Here is a 22,902-nt window from a genome sequence, read left to right on the forward strand (position 1 = left end):
ATTTCCCATTAGGCATTGAGGCACATGCCTAGGGGCGGCACTTGTATGGGGGCAGCACTTGGATGCTTGCGTTGGTACTGTCAGCCCAAAAAAGTATCAGTAACTGCAAAATATTTCCACTGTATTGTACCATATGCCATCTTCAATGGAGTGTAAACGGGCAGCACATGCACATACTGCCCTCTGTGAGTTGTCCTACTTTAGTTATGTATACATAATAAAAAATGTCATAGTGGCTTTTATTATTATTCTGTTAAATTGGCTATCATCAAATGAAAATAATAAAATTAGGTAGGTAGGGGGGGGCGACCATTACTGTTGTGCCTAGGGGCACCCTCGCCCCTAAATCTGCTCCTGACCCTCCCCTCCCTATTATAATATCATCATGGTTTGGTTATGCAGGTGTAACTCATTTGGCGATTGTCAGTTTAATATAATATAATAATTAATAAAACAAGCCATGTAATCTCTTGTTTTATTTTTAATCATACTGTATACGCATATTTACTACCAAGGAAAGCCTGCAGAGTCAGTCTGGACATGTCACATGTCCACACTCCACTCAAGATGGCATATGGAACCTCACTCAGTCAGGATTGCAGTTTCTGCTAAAAAGCCACCCAGAAAGAGAGAAAAAACGCCCATTGCAGAAATTACAAATACATCACAATGTGCATTCTTATCGCAAAACCAGACGCAATTTCTGTTACATTGAAGATTTTTCCTATCTGCACCAGACAAGGTCGTCCACAATTCTGGCAACGCAAGAGGCTGGAAGGGGTCATCACTGATGTCAGAGGCCCTCCTTAAAAACGCCTGGGCACGCCTGCGCTTTTTCAAACACACCCAGAAAACAGCAGGTTTCCGCCCAGAAACGCCGGCTTTCTGTCAGTCAAACAGCGCCTGCATTCCGAATACGATCTGTATGCAATTTCTGACGCTATTTCCCCTCATATGTGCGGAAGCGAGCGCTACACATGTGCAGTCGTTCGATAATCGGACGGATTTCGATTTTCAAATTTTGCAATCCAAACAGTGTAAGAGCTGGCAGACCAGCGACGGGGACCGAGAAGCCATGCCCCCTCCCGTCGAAGCCACTGCAGCACACCAGTCTTCTTTCGCAGCACAGCGACGGGGACAGAGAAGACACGCCCCTCCCAGCAAAGCCCCCCCTCCCCCCTATTGGGTCGCGCTGCAGGTCTCACAAGTGCCGGACCGGTTATCCTTCAAAGAGACGCCTCTGTCTGGGGAGGCTATGACTCTCTCCTCTCCTCCAGGCCACATAGCAGATTGCACCCATTGCAACATCAGTTCCACCACTGATCCCAGACTCAACTGTCAACCCACATCCTGCCGAAACATAATGAAAGGGTTATTCTGGATGACTCAGACACCCACTCCACTCCAGGCTTGCTATCTCTATGTTATCCTAGCTATAATAACACACTTATCTAAATTTCTATAATAAAAAAATTATCCAAAACATTCTGATAGTGCAGCCTAATAATTATGAGAATGGTATCTCGACCAAAGCCCTTCTAGCCCAAATCCTCCGCACTCAGCTCCCGCTGATCTTTTGTACAAATGTCAAATTGTGAAACTTAGAAGACGTAGTTAAATTGAAATCAGTTCTTCATATTCTTTTGGGAGGTTTAATCAATCAGAGTGGATTCCTCCTGAGGGCACAGTGGTTTCACTGCGCAACCCAGCCATGATTTTTATTAAAGTTGCCATCCCAGTCTAATTTGCTGTGTATATTTTTCGTGTGGTAGCACTGTTCCCTCGGCTTTCCTGCATCATGTCCTAGGGACCTTTGTAATAGTTTTTTCTCAGTTGTCACCGTGCAAACACTTGACGTGGTGAAAGACCTAAATGAAACCAAGCAAATGGAAATAAATTCCAATTCAGCGTCTGTTAAAAGAAAAATAACATATATTAAAGGTCTTCTGGTTGGCAGAAATTGTAGAGCGAGCCGTGCATGTGTAATAATAGTAAATTCTACTGATAAAGGCTGTGTCCATCCATTACAGCAGTACATTAGTGGTGAATAGAGATAAGCGAATAGAATATTTGTGTAATTCAGTTTATACATATCTCCAGTGGGTTTTGGACATAAGGGTTATTCCAGTGGCGTATTTTACCTGTGGGTCACATGGCTGCAGCCCCCCACCCCACCCTCCAGTAAAATCCGCCACTGCAATGAACCAGTTGCAGTCCGTTACTTCACTGGATACACTGTGACTGGCAGTGGCTTCCTATTGGAAGCTCTACCTGAAAGTCACCTGCAAGGGAGGCAGTCCCATTGGTGTTTCCTCCCTCCGGGACTGCCAGACCAGACTGCAATTAGCAGAAAGCTGGCTTCCTGTAGGAAGCCACTCCCTGCCTGATCGACAGCCCTAGCTAGCTTCTATAGGCAGCAGCCGTTGCAGTCCATAGAAGCCTGGGATTTGCACATGCGCAGTCAAACCGCCACTTGTGCACATGTGCCAAGAGGGGCCCTCTCTCCTTTCCTCTTCATCCAGACCAGGCAGCACAGCCAGTGGCAGCCCCCCTCCCCCACAAGTTATATCAGTCTCCGGCCTCTTGCCTTTTTTCAAAGATTTAAATCCTTGTCGCACTGCTGTAGCAGTAGTGGTGTACAGGGTACAAGCTTTTATTGCACTAGCAGAGCAAAGCAGATGCAAATTAAGTAACAAAAAAAATACTGAGCGATGGGACGCTTGGCACGAGTGTAATTGTTTGTGGTGCACCAAATAATCCCAATTTCCGGACAGGTTAGTGAGAACAAATCTGTAGGTTTTCAGCTCCTGTCCTATACTTTAATTGGGGCTTATTTTGTTTTTCCTGCGATGACGCACATTTCTTTCTGCATTCCTAAGTAGCAAATGAGACTAAATCAAACAGTATACATTAGGCCACAAACTGAGAAGTTTTATTTGACAAAGTGGTTGCATTTATGACATACTTACTCCTCTCTTCAGATGTCACTGCCTCTCTGCGCAACTGGCCACGCGTCTTGTTTCAGTGACGTCATCCGAGAATGAAAAGCGGGCGCATTGATGTACGCCACGCAAACCATCCAGGATCACCCATGTAACTCGTAAACTTTGTGCAGTGTCCAGTGACCCTGGGGGTCATTCCAAGTTGATCGCTCGCTAGCAGTTTTTAGCAGCCGTGCAAACGCTATGCCACCGCCCACTGGGAGTGTATTTTAGCTTAGCAGAAGTGCGAACGAATGGTTCGGAGAGCGGCTACAAAGTTTTTTTGTGCAGTTTCAGAGTAGCTCAAAACCTACTCAGCGCTTGTGATCACTTCAGACTGTTCAGTTCCTGTTTTGACGTCACAAACCCGCCCAGCGTTCGCCCAGCCACGCCTGCGTTTTTCCTGGCACGCCTGCATTTTTCCGAACACTCCCTGAAAACGGTCAGTTGACACCCAGAAACGCCCACTTCATGTCAATCACTCTGCGGCCACCAGTGCGACTGAACTGCTTTGCTAGACCTTGTGCAAAACTACATCGTTCATTGTGCCCGTACGACACACGTGCCCATTGCGCCGCATACGCATGCGCAGAATTGCCGTTTTTTAGCCTAATTGCTGCGCTGTGAACAAATGCAGCTAGCAATCAACTCGGAATAACCCCCCCTGTCCAATGGATTACGACCATGTTTGGTAATTTTAGAAGGGTATTTCCAATAAACTGAAAATATATGCATACAGCATAAGTCAGGCATATGAAAAGCATAAATGTTTTACATAAACTGCCTTCCAGGAATCCTATTCAAATTCTACCAGAGGGACTTTGGCCTGAGGCTGGATGAACTTGCTGCTGTTGTAATTCTCTTTCTCTCTCTCCATTCCCTCAAACCTTTTATTCCAACAATTTACCACAAGAAAACCCAATTTACCAGGAAAGGAGAGAAAATAAAAATCAACTTGGTGTCTTTGCAAGTGAAAAAGTTCTCACAGATGGCTGATAATCCTCTTGGCATACCAATATGCTGATTGGGCCTTTTATCTCTGTTGGGCCTATAGCCATTGCCTCAGTAGTAGTTCCTGAGCTGGCCCTGAAATGCGGTGAAAACGTGCACACAAACATAAATACAGACAGGAGAATGCTTCCAGTGTTGGCTTACTGCCGTCTTCCGAGGTTTCTAACTTGCCCACACAATCTCAGAATCACAGCATTATATCCCAGTTATACACAAGATGAAGTTGTCAAGAGATTGTGAGGAAAGGATCAAACTTCTATTTGCCAACAACCATCGCTTCGATGACATCAATAGAGCGATATAACAAAGACCCATCACTCTTTATTGCTTTATAGCCAGTATTGTACTAGGACGCAGGCGCCCCTTTCCCCTGGAACATGTAACATCATTATGTCACTAAACAAGTGCGGGGAGTAGAAAGATGGAAACTGGATACCTATAATGGAAGCTGCATATCTATAATGGGTTCAAGGTGTGTCATGCACACGGACCCCTGGGTCAAGGGGGACCCACACAGTACACCCTGCACCCATATAATATAATTACCTATCATAAGTCCCACGTCAGACTGTGCTATGGACAAAAATCACGGGGAATTTAGTGCTGCGTCCATTTTCCAATGCGCATTACAGATATTCCCGGGAATAAGAAGCAGGAGCCATGTTCCTGGAGATCTTTGTGTGCGTGGTAGACCCTGGTACAAAGCCAGAGTCTCCTGCGCTGACCGCAAGGAAGGGGCCCGATCTGATCCTGCACACGTGCCCCCCTTCTCTCTACAATCGCCCCTGCCCCCAGCCTTGACCCTGGGAGGCAGCACCACCAATTACACCTCCTTATTGTGGGGCAGATTTATTAAGCTCGGTGAAGTAATAAAGTGGAAGGTGATAAAGGACCAGCCAATCAGATCCTAACTACCATATCACAGGCTGGGTTTGAAAAATGACAGTTAAGGGGGGTACTGACAGGAGAGATGTGTGCTGAGCGATCTTAACACAGACCGCTCAGCACACATCTCTCACCCCGCTCAGCACAGCGCGATGTGCTGAGCGAGGGGGAAAGCCGACGGGGGGCCGCTCACTTCACACAACGGTGAAGTGAGCGACCCGCTAGATTGAGCCTGCATGCAGCTCAATCTAGCATCGGCGATAGCGATGCGCGGGGCCGCGCATCGCTATCGCTGGAGGGCATACACACGGCAGATCCGTGCTTAAAATCTAAGCAATCTAGCAAGATTGCTTAGATTTTAAGCACGGATCTCTCCGTGTGTACCCCCCTTTAGGAGCTGACTGGCTGATCCTTTATCACCTTCCAATTTATAACTTCACCGAGCTTAATAAATCTACCCCTATACACCTTATCATACCAACCATCTATGGATATGATATCACTGAGGCAACGGATACAAAGATGGGACAACCAAGATGAAGTTTGCATAGAGGCGTTGTTCTAAACATAATTATTCAATCTTCCACAGGAACAGTGATTATATTTGTTCAAAAGAGAAAAAAATATTATTTAGCCCTAATTTCAAAGGCTCCATATCTTCACCATAATGAGGTGTGTAACTTATGGGGTACAGGGTGAAAGACGGGGGATGAAATGACTGTATGGGGAAAGAGAAAGGGAAATGAATGAAGGACAACAAGGATTTCAACCGGCTCTACTTATTTAGCATCAGTGAGCGCTCCGGCACACAGATTGCTGTGAGACAGTATTTCCGTTTGTCTCAGCTCTTGCCCGCTGCTTATTAAGCACATTTTCTGTATGTACCTTTCTCTAAAGCAAGACAAAGAGTCGTTTTCTGTTCTCTGGTTATGTAGAGACCTTTTAATTTACTTTTAATTATGTGGAAGGGTTTTTCATTTGTTTCAATGTATCCATTTTTACACCAATCCTCTTTAGAGCTCTGCTAAATCGACATTAAAACCACTTTGTGCTGGGATTGTTAATGTTGGCAAGTTTTCATCGCACTGCTGTCTCTCAGAGTAACTTAAATAATTCATTTGGTAAGAGCAGAATTTGTAGTTTTTAAAGAAGTAGACTTATTTGGCATTCTTCATTTTTGTAAATGTCTATGTGCAAAACGATAGGGCTTGTAGAGTATTCCAGGTATACAGTGGTTAGCACCTACCAGGGGTGTTCCAAGGAAGGCCACCAGCCACCAGGTGACCTAGCGACAGGGTCATGTGCGCCCCAAGGCACACCCCATGTGTGAAGGGTAGCCTGTCTGGCCCTATCCCACAAAGGAGCTACACTAGCACAAACTGCTTAAAAAGTTCCGCAAATCAGACTTGATTAGAGTTTGGGCTTTTAGTAAAAAGGGGTTAAGAAGTCCTAGGGGTATGTAGAGAGGAGAGGGCTCTGCCCATGAGGCCCATTTCTGGGCTTTTAATCTTTCAGCCTCAGAGCTGGCTAATTAGTACCTCCACCTGTAAGAGGCTGATATAAGCTTTGTTAGGGCTTTGCTCAGGGTCGCACTACCTGGGGAAACGGGACTCATGCCTGTTGTGAGACACTGTGATTTGCTGACTGTAAGTACAGTGCATATGCCTATGTCTGAAAGAGGGAATTTATTTTGTTTAGTTAATGTCCAAACATGCTAGGATTTATTTTTATGTTTTGCATTTTTATTCTTCACTAAAAAACTAGCCACAGCCAGATTGAAGGAAAACCCCGGACTGGTGTGCTGTTTTCCTTGCTGTTTTGTGTTTGGAGGTGCCCATCTACCCCAGGAGAGGTCACCCCTACACTGATCTACTCACATTATCTATCTATCTATCTATCTATCTATCTATCTATCTATCTATCTATCTATCTATCTATCTATCTATCTATCCATCCATTGATATACATCTATAGATATATATATATATATATATATATATATGTACTGTACGCTGTATGTCTATATGTGTGTGTGCCTGTGTGTGTTTTTATATATATATATATATATATTAGCTATAAACGACACTAGCGTTCACACAGAAAGCTTGGCTGCGTGGAAATATGCTTCCAAAAAAATAACACATTTTTCATTTCCCTTCCAGTCACGTAGTTATTCTTGGTTTTATGGGAAGTAAGAAATCATGTTTAAACGCTTTTCTCAAACTGAGACTAATATCAGAGGTGTGCCTTCATCCATAGTATTACAAATAAACCGCAGCCTTACAGCAGACATAGATTGTCACGTTAAGTTGTTGCAGCTGAACAGCCCCCTGCCTCTTGCTCTGAAGCTTTGCTGTAATACTGCTCCCTGATACAGGAACCAGAGCATTCAATTAGAAACCAATTTACAATTATGTTTCTCGATTAGCTTCTCCGGCAGTATGTTTCCATGCTTCTGGCCTAAGCCTTCATTACAAAACAGCATCCATGCCTATGCAATATTGTGGGATATTTCAGGGGCTAAGGGGTATATTTATCAAGATGTGGTTATAGAATAGATAAAGAGAGGCCCTTACCTCAGCGGGCACTTGCAGTAGCTCCCAACCCTAGAAAATTGGGCAAACGTCCTCAACTAAAGTCAGTTCTTTCAGGTCTGGATCAAGAGCCTATTGTGAGAGACGTTGTGACGAGTTCTGTGTGGGTGTGGCCAGTGATGTGTGGGTGTGGCCAGTGCCATGTGTGTGTAACCTGTGTGGGTGTAGCCAGTGCTGTCTGGGCGTGTACACCCCTACACTATCAGCCCCAATGTCTCCAGACATATGTAAAAGTATAAAATCTATATAATTTTGCGAGGAATAGAGAAATACAATTGAATTGATTGGTCTATTTTTGTTGAGGCTGGAACTGGATCTCTGTCTGTCACATTGTTAACCTGGCCCGCCAAAAACATGATGGTGGGAGATATAATTTAACATGGTTCTGGTATGAATGGTCGACCATGTTAAGGTCGACAGTCATTAGGTCGACCACTATTGGTCGACATTGACATGGTCGACGTGGACTAATGGTCGACACATGACAGGTCAACACAAGAAAAGGTTGACGTGGATTTTTTAACTGTTTTTTGTGTCATTTTTTCCGTAACATGACCAGGAACCCCAATTAGTGTACAGCGTCCCAGGTTATTATTCCCAATCGTCCACATGGATGGTAAAGTATGAAATATTTAGAAATTTTATTTTTTTAAAGCCACGTCGACCTTTTCATATGTAGACATGTCATGTGTCGACCATTTTCATGTGTCGACCAGGTGTCCATGTCGACCAATATTGATCGACCTAATGACTGTCAACCATAACATGGTCGACCATCCAAACGGATACCATTTAACATAATAAAAGACTTACCACTTCACTGGCATGTACGAGTTCCTTCTGCACACGTGTGAACTGGCATCGCAAGGTCACACTTGCTGGAGGCCCGCAGTGTGGCTTCCAGTAGCATTTTCTGTAAACCAATGGAATTAAAAATAAATACATCATTTAATACAGAGAAGGAAAAAATACTTTACTTCAGTACTAAAACAGGTTTCCCTGTGTATCAGTTCTGCTATCACCACCATGAGTTAGTAATAAGAGGACAGCCTATTGGACTGGTTAATAGGCGATAGATAGCTTCCCCATGCTTTACGTTATCCATCGTCAGCTTGGCGCCCTGCTGAATAGACTTAAGACCCGTGAAAATAGAACTGTTTGATGGACTTAGATCTCTTCTTTTATTGATCAATAAGCCCCTAAACCAAGGGTGGGTAACCTTTTTTCTACCAAGGGCCATTTGGATATTTATAAAATCCTTCGGGGGCCATACAAAAATTCTCAACTTAAAAAATTACCCTGCCCCCCAGTAGGTCTGCCCCTTAGAGGTACTGTGTGCGCCCAAAAAATGGGTGTGGCCAATTAAAATGGGACATGATACACATATGCCCCCAATAGTGCAGTGCCAGATACACAAATGCCCCCACAGTGCCCCCCCCCACCCCACTGTGCTGCTTGCCGCTGCTGCTGCTGCTGCTGCTGCTCTTCCATGCGGCGGCATGTCTCGGGGGTCAGGACAGGGAGGAGAGCGCGGCTATGTCGGGCGGCGGCGTGTAGGACTTCAAACCAGCCGCCGGTTCGTGAGCCAATCAGAGCTCGTGGACCGGCAGCGGCGGCTCCTGATTGGCTGACGATCCGCGAGCTCTGATTGGCTCACGAACCGGCGGCTGGTTTGAAGTCCTACACGCAGCCGCCAGACATAGCTGCGCTCTCCTCCCTGTCCTGACAGGTGAGACACGCTGCCGCCGGACTGAGTGGCAGCGTGTCTCACTGACACAAGCGGGTGGCCCGGAGCAAACGGCTTTACAGGCCTTATACGGCTCGCGGGCCGGAGGTTCCCCACCCCTGCCCTAAACCATACTTGCCTACGGTCCCTAATTCTGCAGGAGACTCCCTGAAATAGAAGCAATCTCCCTGACTCCCTGAATAGTCCAGCAATCTCCCTGATTGCACCTTATCCCCATTGTAAAGCGCAACGGAATTTGCTGCGCTATATAAGAAACTGTTAATAAATAAATAAATAAATTGTGCAGCTGTTACATTCTTTGGGGGTTAAAATAAATCACAGATACATATATTCAAATGGAACATCACTGCCCTTTCCCTGCATTGGTTATAAATTATAATACACAATGATCCCTATGGCTACATGCATTTTAAATAAAGTTTCTCGTGGCCACTTACAGTATATGGAACCTCTTGTAAAGCACAATACACAAACAAATCCTGCAAAATATAAGAGTATTCTCTTCAACAAGTAGATCTTACAAACTTTGGGGCTCATTTACATTTGGATATGTCATGTTTATGACACGCCTCTCAGATGTAGCAGTACACGTCCGTGCTGATAGGCGTCACTTTCACATCTCCCTGAAATGCTTTTTCAAAAGTAGGCAAGTATGCCCTAAACAATGTAAGGAAAGGGAGTTTGTTTTTGTTAACTCTTACCCCTTTCACATCGCACAAATAACCCGGTATCGACACGGCATATTGCCGTGTCGACACGGGTCAGTGTGCGATGTGAAAGCACTCTGCCGGAATTAGCGGGTCGCCTGACCCGGTAATTCAACCCGGTATAAAAGAAGGATAATTACTGGGTTGAATACCGGGTCAGGTGCAGTGTGAATGGGAGCCGCGTCGATGCGACACGGTTCCCATTCACAGCATAGGGAGAGGCGGCGCAGGAGATGAGCTCATCTCCCAGCGCCGCCTCCACCACCGCCACTGCTGCTGCTGCGCCCCCCCGCTGCTATGGCAACCGACCCGGTATATTGCCGGGTCGGAAAGCCTGCAGAGGGGAGCAAATGCCGGATCCCACCCGGTAAGGACACGTTTCTTTTACTGGGTGGGATCCGGCATTTGCGATCTGAATGCTGTATCTGTGAACAACCTCTTATGTCTACATACAGTGGAGAGCTGTTTTGTGGTGATAAAGCAGTGATAAGTACAAGGTGAGAATGCACCAGCCAATCAGCTCCTAACTGCCAATTTACATATTGGAGGTCACTGGCTGGTGCATTATCACCTTGTACTTATCACTGCTTTATCACAGCTATATTAATTATCCAGGTTTAATACATCTGCCCCTGAGTTACAAAAAAAACCTCTGCCAGAGTTTGTTGAATTTCAGATTAAGTAAAACAAAAAATTATTGTTCAAGTTCAAGAAAGTTGTCCATGCTCACACTGGTTTGTCCATTTTTAAGTGACTGAGGGCCTGAGTCAGCATGGATCGCAAGAGCAAAATCTTTCTCTAATGGGCAAAACCATGTTGCACTGCAGGTAGGGCAGATAGATAACATGTGCAGAGAGAGCAAGTTTTAGGTGGGTTATAGTGTTTGGGTGCAGGGTAAATACTGGCTGCTTTATTTTTACACTGCAATTTAGATTTCAGTTTGAACACACCCCACCCAAATCCAACTCTCTCTGCACATGTTACATCTGGCCCACCTGCAGTGCACATGGTTTTGCCCATTAGAAAAAATGTGCGATCCATGCTGAATCAGGCCCTGAATTTGAAATAATCTACAGATATACAATTTAAATGATTATTGTGTGATATTTGTCACCACTCCTACTCTCACAAAATTGTGACATTAAGGGGCTGATTTGGAGTGGCACGGATCTCTCTGCATGGATGCAGATGGTGAGTTTTTGCATAGAGAATGCATGTGCAGAAGTGATTCTCTTTATTGCGAATAGAAATTTCTTTGCAGTTTCTGAGTAGCTCGAGACTTACTCTGCCACTGCGATCAGTTCAGTCAGTTTCGTTCCTGGTTTGACGTCACAAACACACCCAGCGTTCGCCCAGACACTCCTCCGTTTCTCCAGCCACTCCCGCGTTTTTCCCAGAAACGGTAGCGTTTTTTCGCACACACCCATAAAACGGCCAGTTTCCGCCCAGAAACACCCACTTCCTGTCAATCACATTACGATCACCAGAACGAAGGAAAAACCTCGTAATGCCGTGAGTAAAATACCAAACTTCTTAGCAAATTTACTTGGCGCAGTCGCAGTGTGAACATTGCGCATACGCAATTAGCGGAAAATCGCTGCGATGCGAAGAAAATTACCGAGCGAACAACTCGGAATGAGGGCCCATGGTGTATTGGGGAGGGAATCACCCTGACTTGTGAGTGTCATGGGCATGTATGAAAAGCTCCATGTGTACGGACAGATCTCTAACCTTACCCCACTGGTAAAATATTAATTACCATGTTTTCATTAATTTGTGAAGATCAGTATAAATAGATTTAAAGTATCTACTTTGAGATTCCAAAATATTGGGATAAAAAATAAGCAAAAGTATAGAGAACATCATTATGATTTCTAAATTATAAAATGTTCTTAATCTTCTCTGTCAGTTGACACAGTTCTTGCTTAACATTTTATCTAAAATAAATAAAATAAGCAAAGAAAATATCAAATGTCTGGATTTGCAGAAAATATCTCGCGCTGCGGCATCTTGTCTGACTCCAGCTCTGACCTTTCAGATTATTTTCTGGCAGAACCCAGAGCTTCCTCCGCTACAGTTATGACAAATTACCTTTTTTTTATCTGCCGGATAATTTTTTTTTTTGTTGGCCAGAATTTAGGTGGAATAAAACTATTACTGGGAAAATAAATCCAACCACTGAATGTAAAGCTTGTATGTTAATTAGGTAAAGTAATAACTCAACTGTTTATATAGGGAATCGTGTCCAGCTTTCCAACAATCCCTCAATATATAAGAGAGCAGGCTTGAAAAAAAATACTAGAAGGGACGGAGTTTCTTTCTCTTAAATCAGTTTTAAACAATAGAGGAGGAGCAGGACTGTGTTGGAGTACAAGTCCAATTGAAACGCTTGCGGTCTTATAGTTAACAAAATCTTATGAATAGTTTCACACATAGGGGAGATGTATCAAACCTTCGAGAGAGATAGTGAAGTTGCCCATAGCAACCAATCAGACTTTGCAATTTTATAAACTGAAGGTGATTGGTTTCTATGGGCAGTTTCTCTACTTTGTCTCTCCTAAATGTTTGATAAATCTCCCTGATAGAGGCACAGTCAGCAAATTCATGCTGCATACCTCATTCTGCATTTGGCCGAGAAGTTTGGCATGTTCCACTACTGGAATTTTTACTTAAGTATTTCTCACAAAATTCCCTTTCTAATTTTTTGTTCCAGTTGATATTTCTAGTCTTAAAAAAACATGAAAAGTAAAAACAACCCATCCATGCATTATGGAATACTGAAGCCAAGCGACAATATTTCTTTCATTTGAATATCTGGGACTCCTCTTCACCACCAGCTAGTGATAAGTAGCCAGTGGGGGGGAAATGTGATTGGCTTTTTACTACTCTTTTGCATCTAGAGAACCCCAAAGCCATGATTCCTGAACCTTATTCGTATATAAGAAATAGGGGGATGACTGTAAGGCCGGAGACGACTGGCCATCGTGCCGATGGTTGGAGCGATTTCCCTTTGCCCCGGGCGATAGCAGACTGCCGGTACACATTACACAATGTAATGAACAACGGAACGTCATCTCGTTCCGCCCTTCATTACACTGCACCGGGTCGCACACGATATCTTCCGGTTGGCCGTGCAGCATGGCCAACCAGAAAATGTCACATGTGACCTGCAAGAGTGTGCAATCGCAGGTATGCATTAGACGATCAGCGCAGTAGCGTCACAAGGTGGTGCGGCCCGCACCCGATTGTCACCTGCCGAGGGGTGACACCAAAATCTGGCTCCTGCTCAGTAACAGGAGCTGAGAGCTGCACTGTAACATTACATGCAGCAACCCGGCTCCTGTGTAGAAGGCAGCACTGCAGGCACGCCAGTCTCCGAGGTCAGCCCGCATCTCCCGGACTCCCAGAGTGATGAAAACGGGGGTTGGGACACTTAGTCTCGCCCCCTCCCACAAAGCCACACCCCTTTTTCAACCACACTGGGTGTACTTTAGGTGAGTGACGCCTCTGGATCAGCCCAATTTGTTGTTCTGATACAGAAAATCGTGCCGATATTGGGCCTAATTCAGAGTTGATCGCAGCAGCAAATTTGTTAGCAGTTGGGCAAAACCATGGCCTTCATTCCGAGTTGTTCGCTCGCAAGCTGCTTTTAGCAGCTTTGCACACGCTAAGCCGCCGCCTACTGGGAGTGAATCTTAGCATAGTAAAATTGCGAACGAAAGATTAGCAGAATTGCGAATAGACACTTCTTAGCAGTTTCTGAGTAGCTCGACACTTACTCGGCATCTGCGATCAGTTCAGTCAGTTTCGTTCCTGGTTTGACGTCACAAACACACCCGGTAGCGTTTTTTCACACACACCCATAAAACGGCCAGTTTCCGCCCAGAAACACCCACTTCCTGTCAATCACATTACGATCACCAGAACGAAGAAAAAACCTTGTAATGCCGTGAGTAAAAAACCTAACTGCATAGCAAATTTACTTGGCGCAGTCGCAGTGCGAACATTGCGCATGCGCAATAAGCGGAAAATCGCTGCGATGCGAAGAAATTTACAGAGCGAACAACTCGGAATGAGGGCCCATGTGTACTGCAGGGGGACAGATATAACATGTGCAGAGAGAGTTAGATTTGGGTGTGGTGTGTTCAATCTGCAATCTAATTTGCAGTGTAAAAATAAAGCAGCCAGTGTTTACCCTGCACAGAAACAAAATAACCCACTTAAATCTAAATCTCTCTGCAAATGTTATATCTGCCCCCCTGCAGTGCACATGGTTTTGCCCAACTGCTAACAAATTTGCTGCTGCGATCAGATCTGAATTACCCCCATTATTTATTTATTTATTAAGTTTATTATATAGCGCAGCATATTCCGTTGCGCTTTACAATTAGAACAACAGTAATAGAACAAAACTGGGTAAAAACAGACAGACATAGAGGTAGGAAGGCCCTGCTCGCAAGCTTACAATCTATAGGTTGTCTAAGGCTGTCATAGCAAATGTTGTGAATGCTACAGGCTCTTGTCCTTCGCTAGCTCTCATTCTGGGGATTACAATACAATCCTCATGTGTCACTAACTTTTACATAAAGCAATCACCAATTATTTATTAACATTTACTTATATAGCGCCAGCATCTTCTACAATTCTAATAAACAGGACCTTTATAGAAAGTGAGAGCCACTGAGAGAGTTGAGTGATCAGAGATTTATAAAAACAGTAAATAGTATTAAAACAAAAAGTATTGCTAAATGCCATATCATATAGTGACTTCATGCTTGTTTTACCCACACCATGCAGGGGTACAACTCCTCTAATAATTAGACATGTACAATTCATAATAACATTTCTAGAAAGCGAAGGGCCTGTGTGTTTTTTTCACACACTAATGAAAAATGGAAGGACATAAATATATGGGATCGGCATGCGTTCCCGACTGATGGGAAGCTGGTGGTCACAATACTGACGCTGGCATCCCGACAGCCATGAACCCGACAGGGGCGAGGTAAGTATTCTACCTACCCCCTAACCCTCCTTTACCACAGCCTAACCCTAATCTCCCCCCTTAGTGCCTAAACCTACCCCCCCTTTCCGCAGCTGAACCCTAACCCTCCCCCTTAGTACCTAACCTCCCCCCTTAGTGCCTAAATCTAACCCCCCCTCCCCGCAACCTAACCCTCACAAACACCCCCCCATCCCCCCACCTCAGCCTAACCCTACCACCCGGGTGGTGCCTAAAGCTCAACCCCCTTCCCGCAGCCAAATCCTAACCCTACTGGCTATACTTAGCTTCGGAATCCCAGCTGTCAGGATTTCAGCATTGGTATTTCGCCTGCTGGGATCCTGGTAGCCGGGATCTTGAACGTATATCAAATACAAATGGAGCCACGCTAATCGTGGCTCCGTCTGCAACTAGGTGCGCCGCATTGGGAATCGGGACACGCATGTGTCATAGTCACGCACGCTCCCATTCACTTTGAATGGGAGCGTCTGTGTCCGCTCGGCAGCGGGCTGAGAGCACAGGCGCTCCTAGACACACCGCTTACCCCCACCTGCGTCATCTGTATATATACAGAAATCTAATAATGTTGGGTAACATGCACAAACTACTGTATAACTTTGAATTGTGTAACATTTTCAGTTATTCAAAATCTTATTCTACTGAACATATTTAGTTGTTACAGAGGGTTCTATACAGGGTTGGACTGGCCCACAGGGGTACAGGGGAAACCACCTGTGGGCCCTACTGCCGGAGGGGCCCAACCCCTCCTCTAGGGATTAGGTTCCAGACTGTGCTGATACTAATCTAGTACATTATCTTGCATGCACTACAGTATTTACTGTATATATTTATCTCGGGGGCCAACACTTGCAAAATTGTTAGGCAAACCAATGTGGTGACTGGGCACCCCCCCTCTAGAGACTGGCCACACCCCTAAACATGGGCCCCTACCACTGCATTCCCCCGGTGGGCCCTACCTGCCCCAGTCCGACACTGGTTCTATATTCATCATTTTAGTATTCAATAGATTTTTTATGGTTTTCATTGCTATGGACATGTATTGTCTAGGTATATACACATAAAAATTGGCATTATATATATATATATATATACAGTATATATATGTTGTATGGTTTTGTGACTCATTTATCTTACACTGTGCATTGGTAATTCATGACATTTATTTGTTGTTTTTTAGCGTACCTGCAGCATGTTCATTATATATATTTATCTTTATTCTTGCAGCGCTGTTTTTTTACTGTATTTATTTCCTGCTATTCTACCTTTACAAAAGATATAATAAATCATCAAATGTAACTATGTTTGATGTAACCCATAATGTAATTAAGTACTACAAACCCTCCTATTATACTTGTTGCCGCAAAACACTTCAGAGCACTCATATAATATATTGCTGTAATTCTCATCCTTCACAAAAATATGATTTGTTTTTAACATGTGAAACTGAAATTATGGTGTGTTTGTAATCCGGGGATTATTGAATGTCTTTGGTGTATCGTCCAGTAGTTTGTCATTTTATGAGACTTGGCTAGTGACCTGTCGCCTTCCTACACCATGTAGGCAAAAGTGTTTGGACACTGACAACAAATAGATCAACAAGATTTTATTGATGTCAGTACTTGGTAGGTCCACCACATGCAGTGATTACTGCAGATACCCTTCTTGGCAAACTGTCCACAAGTTCCTGGACTTGTGACTGCAACACTGAAGAAGGTCGAGTTGGAGTAGAACGCATCCGTTGCTCCAATTAGTCCCAGAAGTTCTCAGTGGGGTTAAGATCTAGACTCTGAGCTGGTCAGTCCATCCGGATTACTGAATTTTCTGTATACCAGTCCAGCATCGCCCTGGAAATGTGAAATTGCACAGCCAATGCTGATCCCCTTTTCAAACTCGGTTAACACCTTCCAGCAAGCCATTTCATTAGCAAATGATCTAATCAGTGCCCCTCTACCCATTTTATATGTTCACGAACACTTGTCTGCTGCAGGAGCACTCCATTGCGCTTGCACGGCGGGGAGAGGGGTCCAATCACTTTTGTCTATATAGTGTATAAACTCCAATGGTACCTTATTAGTTATTACTGATAAGCCTCTACTCCGAGGTCATCTGAGTACCGGTAAGTTTTTTCAGCTTTAAAGGGGAAAGTAGCTGCTGCAGGAGAAGACCTCTTTTAGAGGTCTTATCACTTCTGTTCAGGAATTATTCATAGCACTTTGCCAACCAATGGTTCATCTATCAGCACCAGCATCCTTTTTTCCCAGGTCCACTGCACACTTGGGGGGGGTCATTCCGACCCGATTGCACACTGCGCTTCCTCGCAGACGTGCGATCGGTTCGGAACTGCACATGCGCGGCGGCCGCATTGCGCAGGCGCGTTGTTGCCCGGATTGACAGGAGGAAAGCGAAACCGGGCGGCAACTCACCGTTTTCGGGAAGTGGTTAGTCCAACACAGGCGTGTCCAGGCGTTTTGGAGGGCGGATGTCTGACGTCAATTCCGGGACCTGCATCGCTGGATCGATCGCACAGGGTAAGTGACTCTTACCCTGGTCGTCTTTTACAGGAAACTTTTTTTGCATAGCAGGGCTGCACAAGCGTTCGCAGGCTATGCAGAAACACACTCCCCCATAGGCGGCGTTTAGTTGATCACACGGGCAGCAAAAAGTTGCTACGTGTGATCAACTCGGAATGACCCCCTTGGTGCAGAACCCTTATTCTCGCCAGAAGACACTCTGATTTGTCTCTTGCAGTATAGTTCCATCACTCAGTATGCCCCCTGCCCTTTGATTGGCTGCCAGTCTGACTTTCACAACATGATGACTGTGTGTGAGTGACAGGGTGGCAGCCAGTTAGAGGGCTGGAGCGGGACTGTTGCTGAACTCACTGTATAGTACTCACCTGTCGCCATACAGCTTTCAACTTCACCTTCCCACTGACTGCAGCAGCAAATACATATTGTCCCAGGACAGGTTCAGGAACAACGTTCCTGATTATGTCATAGTTAATGAGAGGTTCCTGCTGGAAAATAGCACTGGCGGTGATCAAATGTATGCAAGTAGAAGTTTATCATCTTGGTGTGCTGATGATGTGGCTAGTTATCATCATAGACTGCCTTTGTCGCTCGGCATGGTATAACACCTCTTGGCCATACAGTATCTGGGGATATGACATTTGGGTATGAGGTCATAGGGTCGACATGCATTAGGTCGACCACTATTGGTCGACAGTGACTAGGTCAACACCTGAAATAGGTCGACACAGTCATTAGGTTGACATGGAAAAAGGTAGACATACGTTTTTGAAAAACTTTTTTGGGTGTCGTTTTCATCGTAAAGTGACAGAGAACCCCAATTAGTGCACTCGCCATGCTTCAGGCAAGGTTACTATTCCCAATCGTAGTCCACGTGGATCGTAAAGTATGAGAAAGTAAAAAAAAATTGGAAAACGCATGTCGACCCTTTTCCATGTCGACCTAGTGACAATGTCGACCTAATGCATGTCGACCAACAGTGGTCGACCTAATGACCGTATCCCTGACATATCACAGTATGGTTAGCTTGACAGATAGCAGTGAATAAATACAGGCAAACTGAAATGTATCACTTAGTGGGTTGATCATGTGACTGGCTAGCATCATGGACCATATTTGTGATGTCACTGAGGTTTGGTATGTCGCTGCTTGGTGTAGAACTGTCATTTATTAGCTGTATCTGCAGATATGATATATCACTGCTTATAGTAAGCTTAATTCAACTGAAATGTACTAAGAATATAATGATAGATAGATAGATTTGTACTGTGGGTTGAAAGATTTATATACAGTATAACAGTGATGAAATGCAGGCAAGTTTAAATCTATCATATTAGTGGACTGATCTTGTGATTGGCTACTATAGACAGCTTTAGACAGACAGACAGATAGATAGACAGACAGACAGATACAGTGCATCCGGAAAGTATTCACAGCGCTTCACTTTTTCCACATTTTGTTATGTTACAGCCTTATTCCAAAATGGAATAAATTAATTTCTTTCCCTCAAAATTCTACACACAATACCCCATAATGACAACGTGATTTTTTTTTTTTAGCTTTTTGCAAATTTATTAAAAATAAAAAACTAAGAAATCACATGTACATAAGTATTTATTGCCTTTGCCATGAAGCTCAAAATTGTGCTCAGGTGCATCCTGTTTCCACTGATCATCCTTGAGATATTCCTACAGCTTAATTGGAGTCCACCTGTGGAAAATTCAGTTGATTGGACATGATTTGGAAAGGCACACACCTGTCTATATAAGGTCCCACACTTGACAGTGCATGTCTGAGCACAAACCAAGCATGAAGTCAAAGGAATTGTCTGTAGACCTCTGAGACAGGATTGTCTCGAGGCACAAATCTGGGGAAGCGTACAGAAAAATATCTGCTGCTTTGAAGGTCCCAATGAGCACAGTGGTCTCCATCATCCTTGAAATGGAAGAAGTTCAGAATCACCAGGATTCTTAGAGCTGGCTGGCCGTCTAAACTGAGCGATCGAGGGAGAAGGGACCTAGTCAGGGAGGTGACCAAGAACCCAATGGTCACTCTGTCAGAGCTACAGCATTCCTCTGTGGAGAGAGGAGAACCATCCAGAAGGACAACCATCTCTGCAGCAATCCACCAATCAGGCCTGTATGGTAGAGTGGCCAAACGGAAGCCACACCTTAGTAAAAACCACATGGCAGCCCGCCTGCAGTTTGCCAAAATGCACCTGAAGGACTCTGAGAAACAAAATTCTCTGGTCTGATGAGACAAAGATTGAACTCTTTGGCGTGAATGCCTGGCGTCATGTTTGTAGGTAACCAGGCACCGCTCATCCCCAGCCCAATACCATCTCTACAGTGAAGCACGGTGGTGGCAGCATCATGCTGTGGGGATGTTTTTCAGCGGCAGGAACTGGGAGACTAGTCAGGATAGAGGGAAAGATGAATGCAGCAATCTACAGAAACATCCTGGATGAAAACCTGCTCCAGAGCGCTCTTGACCTCAGACTAGGGGGAAGGTCCATCTTCCAGCAGGACAACGACCCTAAGCACACAGCCAAGATATCAAAGGAGTGGCTTCAGGACAACTCTGTGAATGTCCTTGAGTGGCCCAGCCAGAGCCCAGACTTGAATTCCATTGAACATCTCTGGAGTGATCTGAAAATGGCTGTGCACCGATGCTTCCCATCCAACCTGATGGAGCTTGAGAGGTGCTGCAAAGAGGAATGGGTGAAACTGCCCAAATATAGGTGTACCAAGCTTGTGGAATCATATTCAAAAAGACTTGAGGCTGTAATTGCTGCCAAAGGTGCATCAATAAAGTATTGAGCAAAGGTTGTGAATACTTATGTACATGTGATTTCTTAGTTTTTTATTTATAATAAATTTGCAAAAATCTTAAAAAAAACTTTTTTAATGTTGTCATTATGGGGTATTGTGTGTGTAGAATTTTGAGGGAAAAAATGAATTTATTCCAGTTTGGAACATAAAATATGGAAAAAGTGAAGCGCGGTGAATACTTTCCGAATGCACTGTGACCGTTGGGTCTTTGTTTTCCCCAGCCGCTAGGTACACACTGGGGTCTTAGGAGGAGGGGGTTCATTTACAATTCCTGGGCAGCTGCACAGAGGGGGGACCTGCTGTACTGACTGATCAGCAGTGATTGGCAGCAGACATTGGGGGAGAGTCAGGGCCGTCTTTTCGTATGGGCTCAATGGGCTCTTGCCCAAGGGCACCATGTGTATAAGGGCCCTAGCCTGATAACTGAGGGTCCCCTCTTTCCAGGAGTACCAGATTTTTTTAAATCGGCCCTGGGGAACTGGAGATATCCGACTTGAAAGCAGTGGTCCCCATCCAAGCCTGTTAATTGCTCCTCCCAGCCAGATATCTCAAGTTCTGTCTGATTTAGAGTTTTTCTGAGGGTATACTCCAAAAGCTGTGACTCTCCCATTTCAGTGGACACTGGCAGCTTGTATCTACTATGCCCAGAACCAGAAATATCAGCCTTCAAGCAGCTGGTCCCTGCTCCAGCTCCACACGCCTAATATGCAGTTTTAGATATTCATTGGTGAATTGCTCTGGCTCCTGAACTCTGATCCCCAAGTCCCTAGAACCTTCTGAAAGGTGGTACTCTCTAGATTTTTTTTATCCATTTCAAAGCTAAGAAATTAATCTTCAGGAACTTGAGATATCTGCAGTCAAGCAAGCTGCCCTCCCACTAGAAAATAACTATTAAGCCCACTCCACTATCGGGTGTAGTATGGTATGCCGGCGGCCGGGCTCCCGGCGACCAGCATACCGGTGCCGGGAGTCCGACCGCCGGCATACCGACACTGTGGCGAGCGCAAAGGAGCCCCTTGCGGGCACGGTAGCGCGCTACGCGTGCCACGCTATTTTATTCTTCCTCCAGAGATGTCGGTATGCTGGGTGTCGGGATGCCGGTATACTGTGCGCCGGGATCCCGACATTCGGCATACTGAAGACCACCCCCACTATCTACCCCTCCCCTACGTATTAAACACCCCCTACCACCCTGGAAGTCATGTACTAGGGCTTCTTCATTCAGCCCAATGCCCCCTTCTACAGTTTAGTCCCATCTGTGCAGTAAAGGAGCAATTAGCAGAAATGACTGCTCCAGGTCCTACATGCTGAGCGGAAGATAGAACACCCCCTACCGCCTGCGGGACATCAAAGCTGCCGCTGATAGCAACCCCCACCCCTACCGTTGGAGGATGGGTAGGGGGCCCAGTAAATTGCTGTGCCCAGGGGCCTACTCTGTTGTTAAGATGGCCCTGGGGAGAGTGCAGGGATGCAGGGGGGCCAGGAGGTCCCTTTGTGATTGTTTGAGACCTGGTCAGTTACTGCACAGCCTGGTGTGGTCACAAACGGCGCAACTACGCCAGGCACGTGGTTAAGTGGATCAGTAGTTTGAGTACATTTTAGTTCAGTGTTCCCAAACTATGTGCCGTGGTATCCTATGGTACCTGGAGGCACTTACAGGGGTGTCTTGGATTGGTGGTCCAGGACCAGTTGAAAATATTTATGGACAATGTAATTGGCAAAACCAGTGACCAGTGCTTGTGCGTGCCAATCATAAAATATGTGAACAAACAGAAGCAAATCCTGTCCCTCACCACACAGTTGAACCTAAGGATGACATATAAACACAATCACAGTATGGTTAGCTTATTTAAATGTAAATGTAATTAGAAAATAATACTAAACAGATATACAGTATATATAAAGAGAATGATGATAAGCAGATACTGACAAATAGCAGTGACAAAATGCCGGCAAGTTGAAATATTCCACCTCAGTAGGCTGATCATGTGACTGGATAACATCATAGACAGCCTTTGTGATGTCACCTGAGGATCAGGATGTCACTGCTTGCTATAGAACTGTCAGTCGGTATGATTAGCTTATTTAAACAGAAATGTCATTGGAAAATAATATGGATATGTACATAGAAAGACATTGTAGATAGATAGATAGATAGATAGATAGATAGATAGATAGATAGATAGATAGATGCTATACATTGATAGACTGTGATCAAGTGCTGGCAAGTTGTAATTTATCGCCTCAGTAGGCTGATCATGTGACTGGCTAGCATCACAGACAGTATTTGTGATGTCACTGAGGTTTGGTATGTCACTCCTTGGTATAAAACGGTCAGTTATTAGCTGTACCTGCATATATGACATATCACTTTTTTACGGTAGCTTAATATAACTTGAATGTTAGGAATATAAGATAGGTAGATAAAAAAATATATACATTATACTAAAGATTGCTAAATAGCGGTGATCAAATGCAGGTACTGTAAGTTGAAATGTATGTCAGGCTGATCATGTGACTGGCTAACATTATACACAGCCTTTGTGATGTCACTTATGTTAGTATTTACCTGCTTGGCATAAAAGGGTCAGCCATTAG

The 22,902-nt window shown here is 44.7% G+C and overlaps 1 protein-coding gene and 1 long non-coding RNA gene across 4 annotated transcripts in view; one reads left to right on the forward strand and one right to left on the reverse strand.

Annotated features, from left to right (window-relative positions):
* Positions 1-22,902, forward strand: part of SORCS2 (sortilin related VPS10 domain containing receptor 2) — a 1,363,792-nt gene that overhangs the window by 982,289 nt on the left and 358,601 nt on the right. The window contains exon 1 of one of the 3 annotated variants that reach the window (XM_063923934.1): positions 6,482-6,523. The exons of the other annotated variants lie outside the window; for them this stretch is intronic. Within the exon in view, the coding sequence (XP_063780004.1) occupies positions 6,491-6,523 (33 nt within the window). The 5' untranslated portion in view covers positions 6,482-6,490. Of the gene's footprint in view, positions 1-6,481; positions 6,524-22,902 lie in introns of those variants that run through there. 3 annotated transcript variants of the gene reach the window in all.
* Positions 1,639-22,328, reverse strand: LOC134928327 (uncharacterized). The gene is made up of 3 exons (XR_010177893.1): positions 22,235-22,328; positions 8,285-8,384; positions 1,639-1,911 (listed from the first exon to the last, which is right to left on the reverse strand). It is a non-coding gene; the product is annotated as an uncharacterized LOC134928327 (long non-coding RNA).

This window comes from Pseudophryne corroboree, chromosome 1 (assembly GCF_028390025.1).
Source record: "Pseudophryne corroboree isolate aPseCor3 chromosome 1, aPseCor3.hap2, whole genome shotgun sequence".
Lineage (NCBI taxonomy): Eukaryota > Metazoa > Chordata > Amphibia > Anura > Myobatrachidae > Pseudophryne > Pseudophryne corroboree.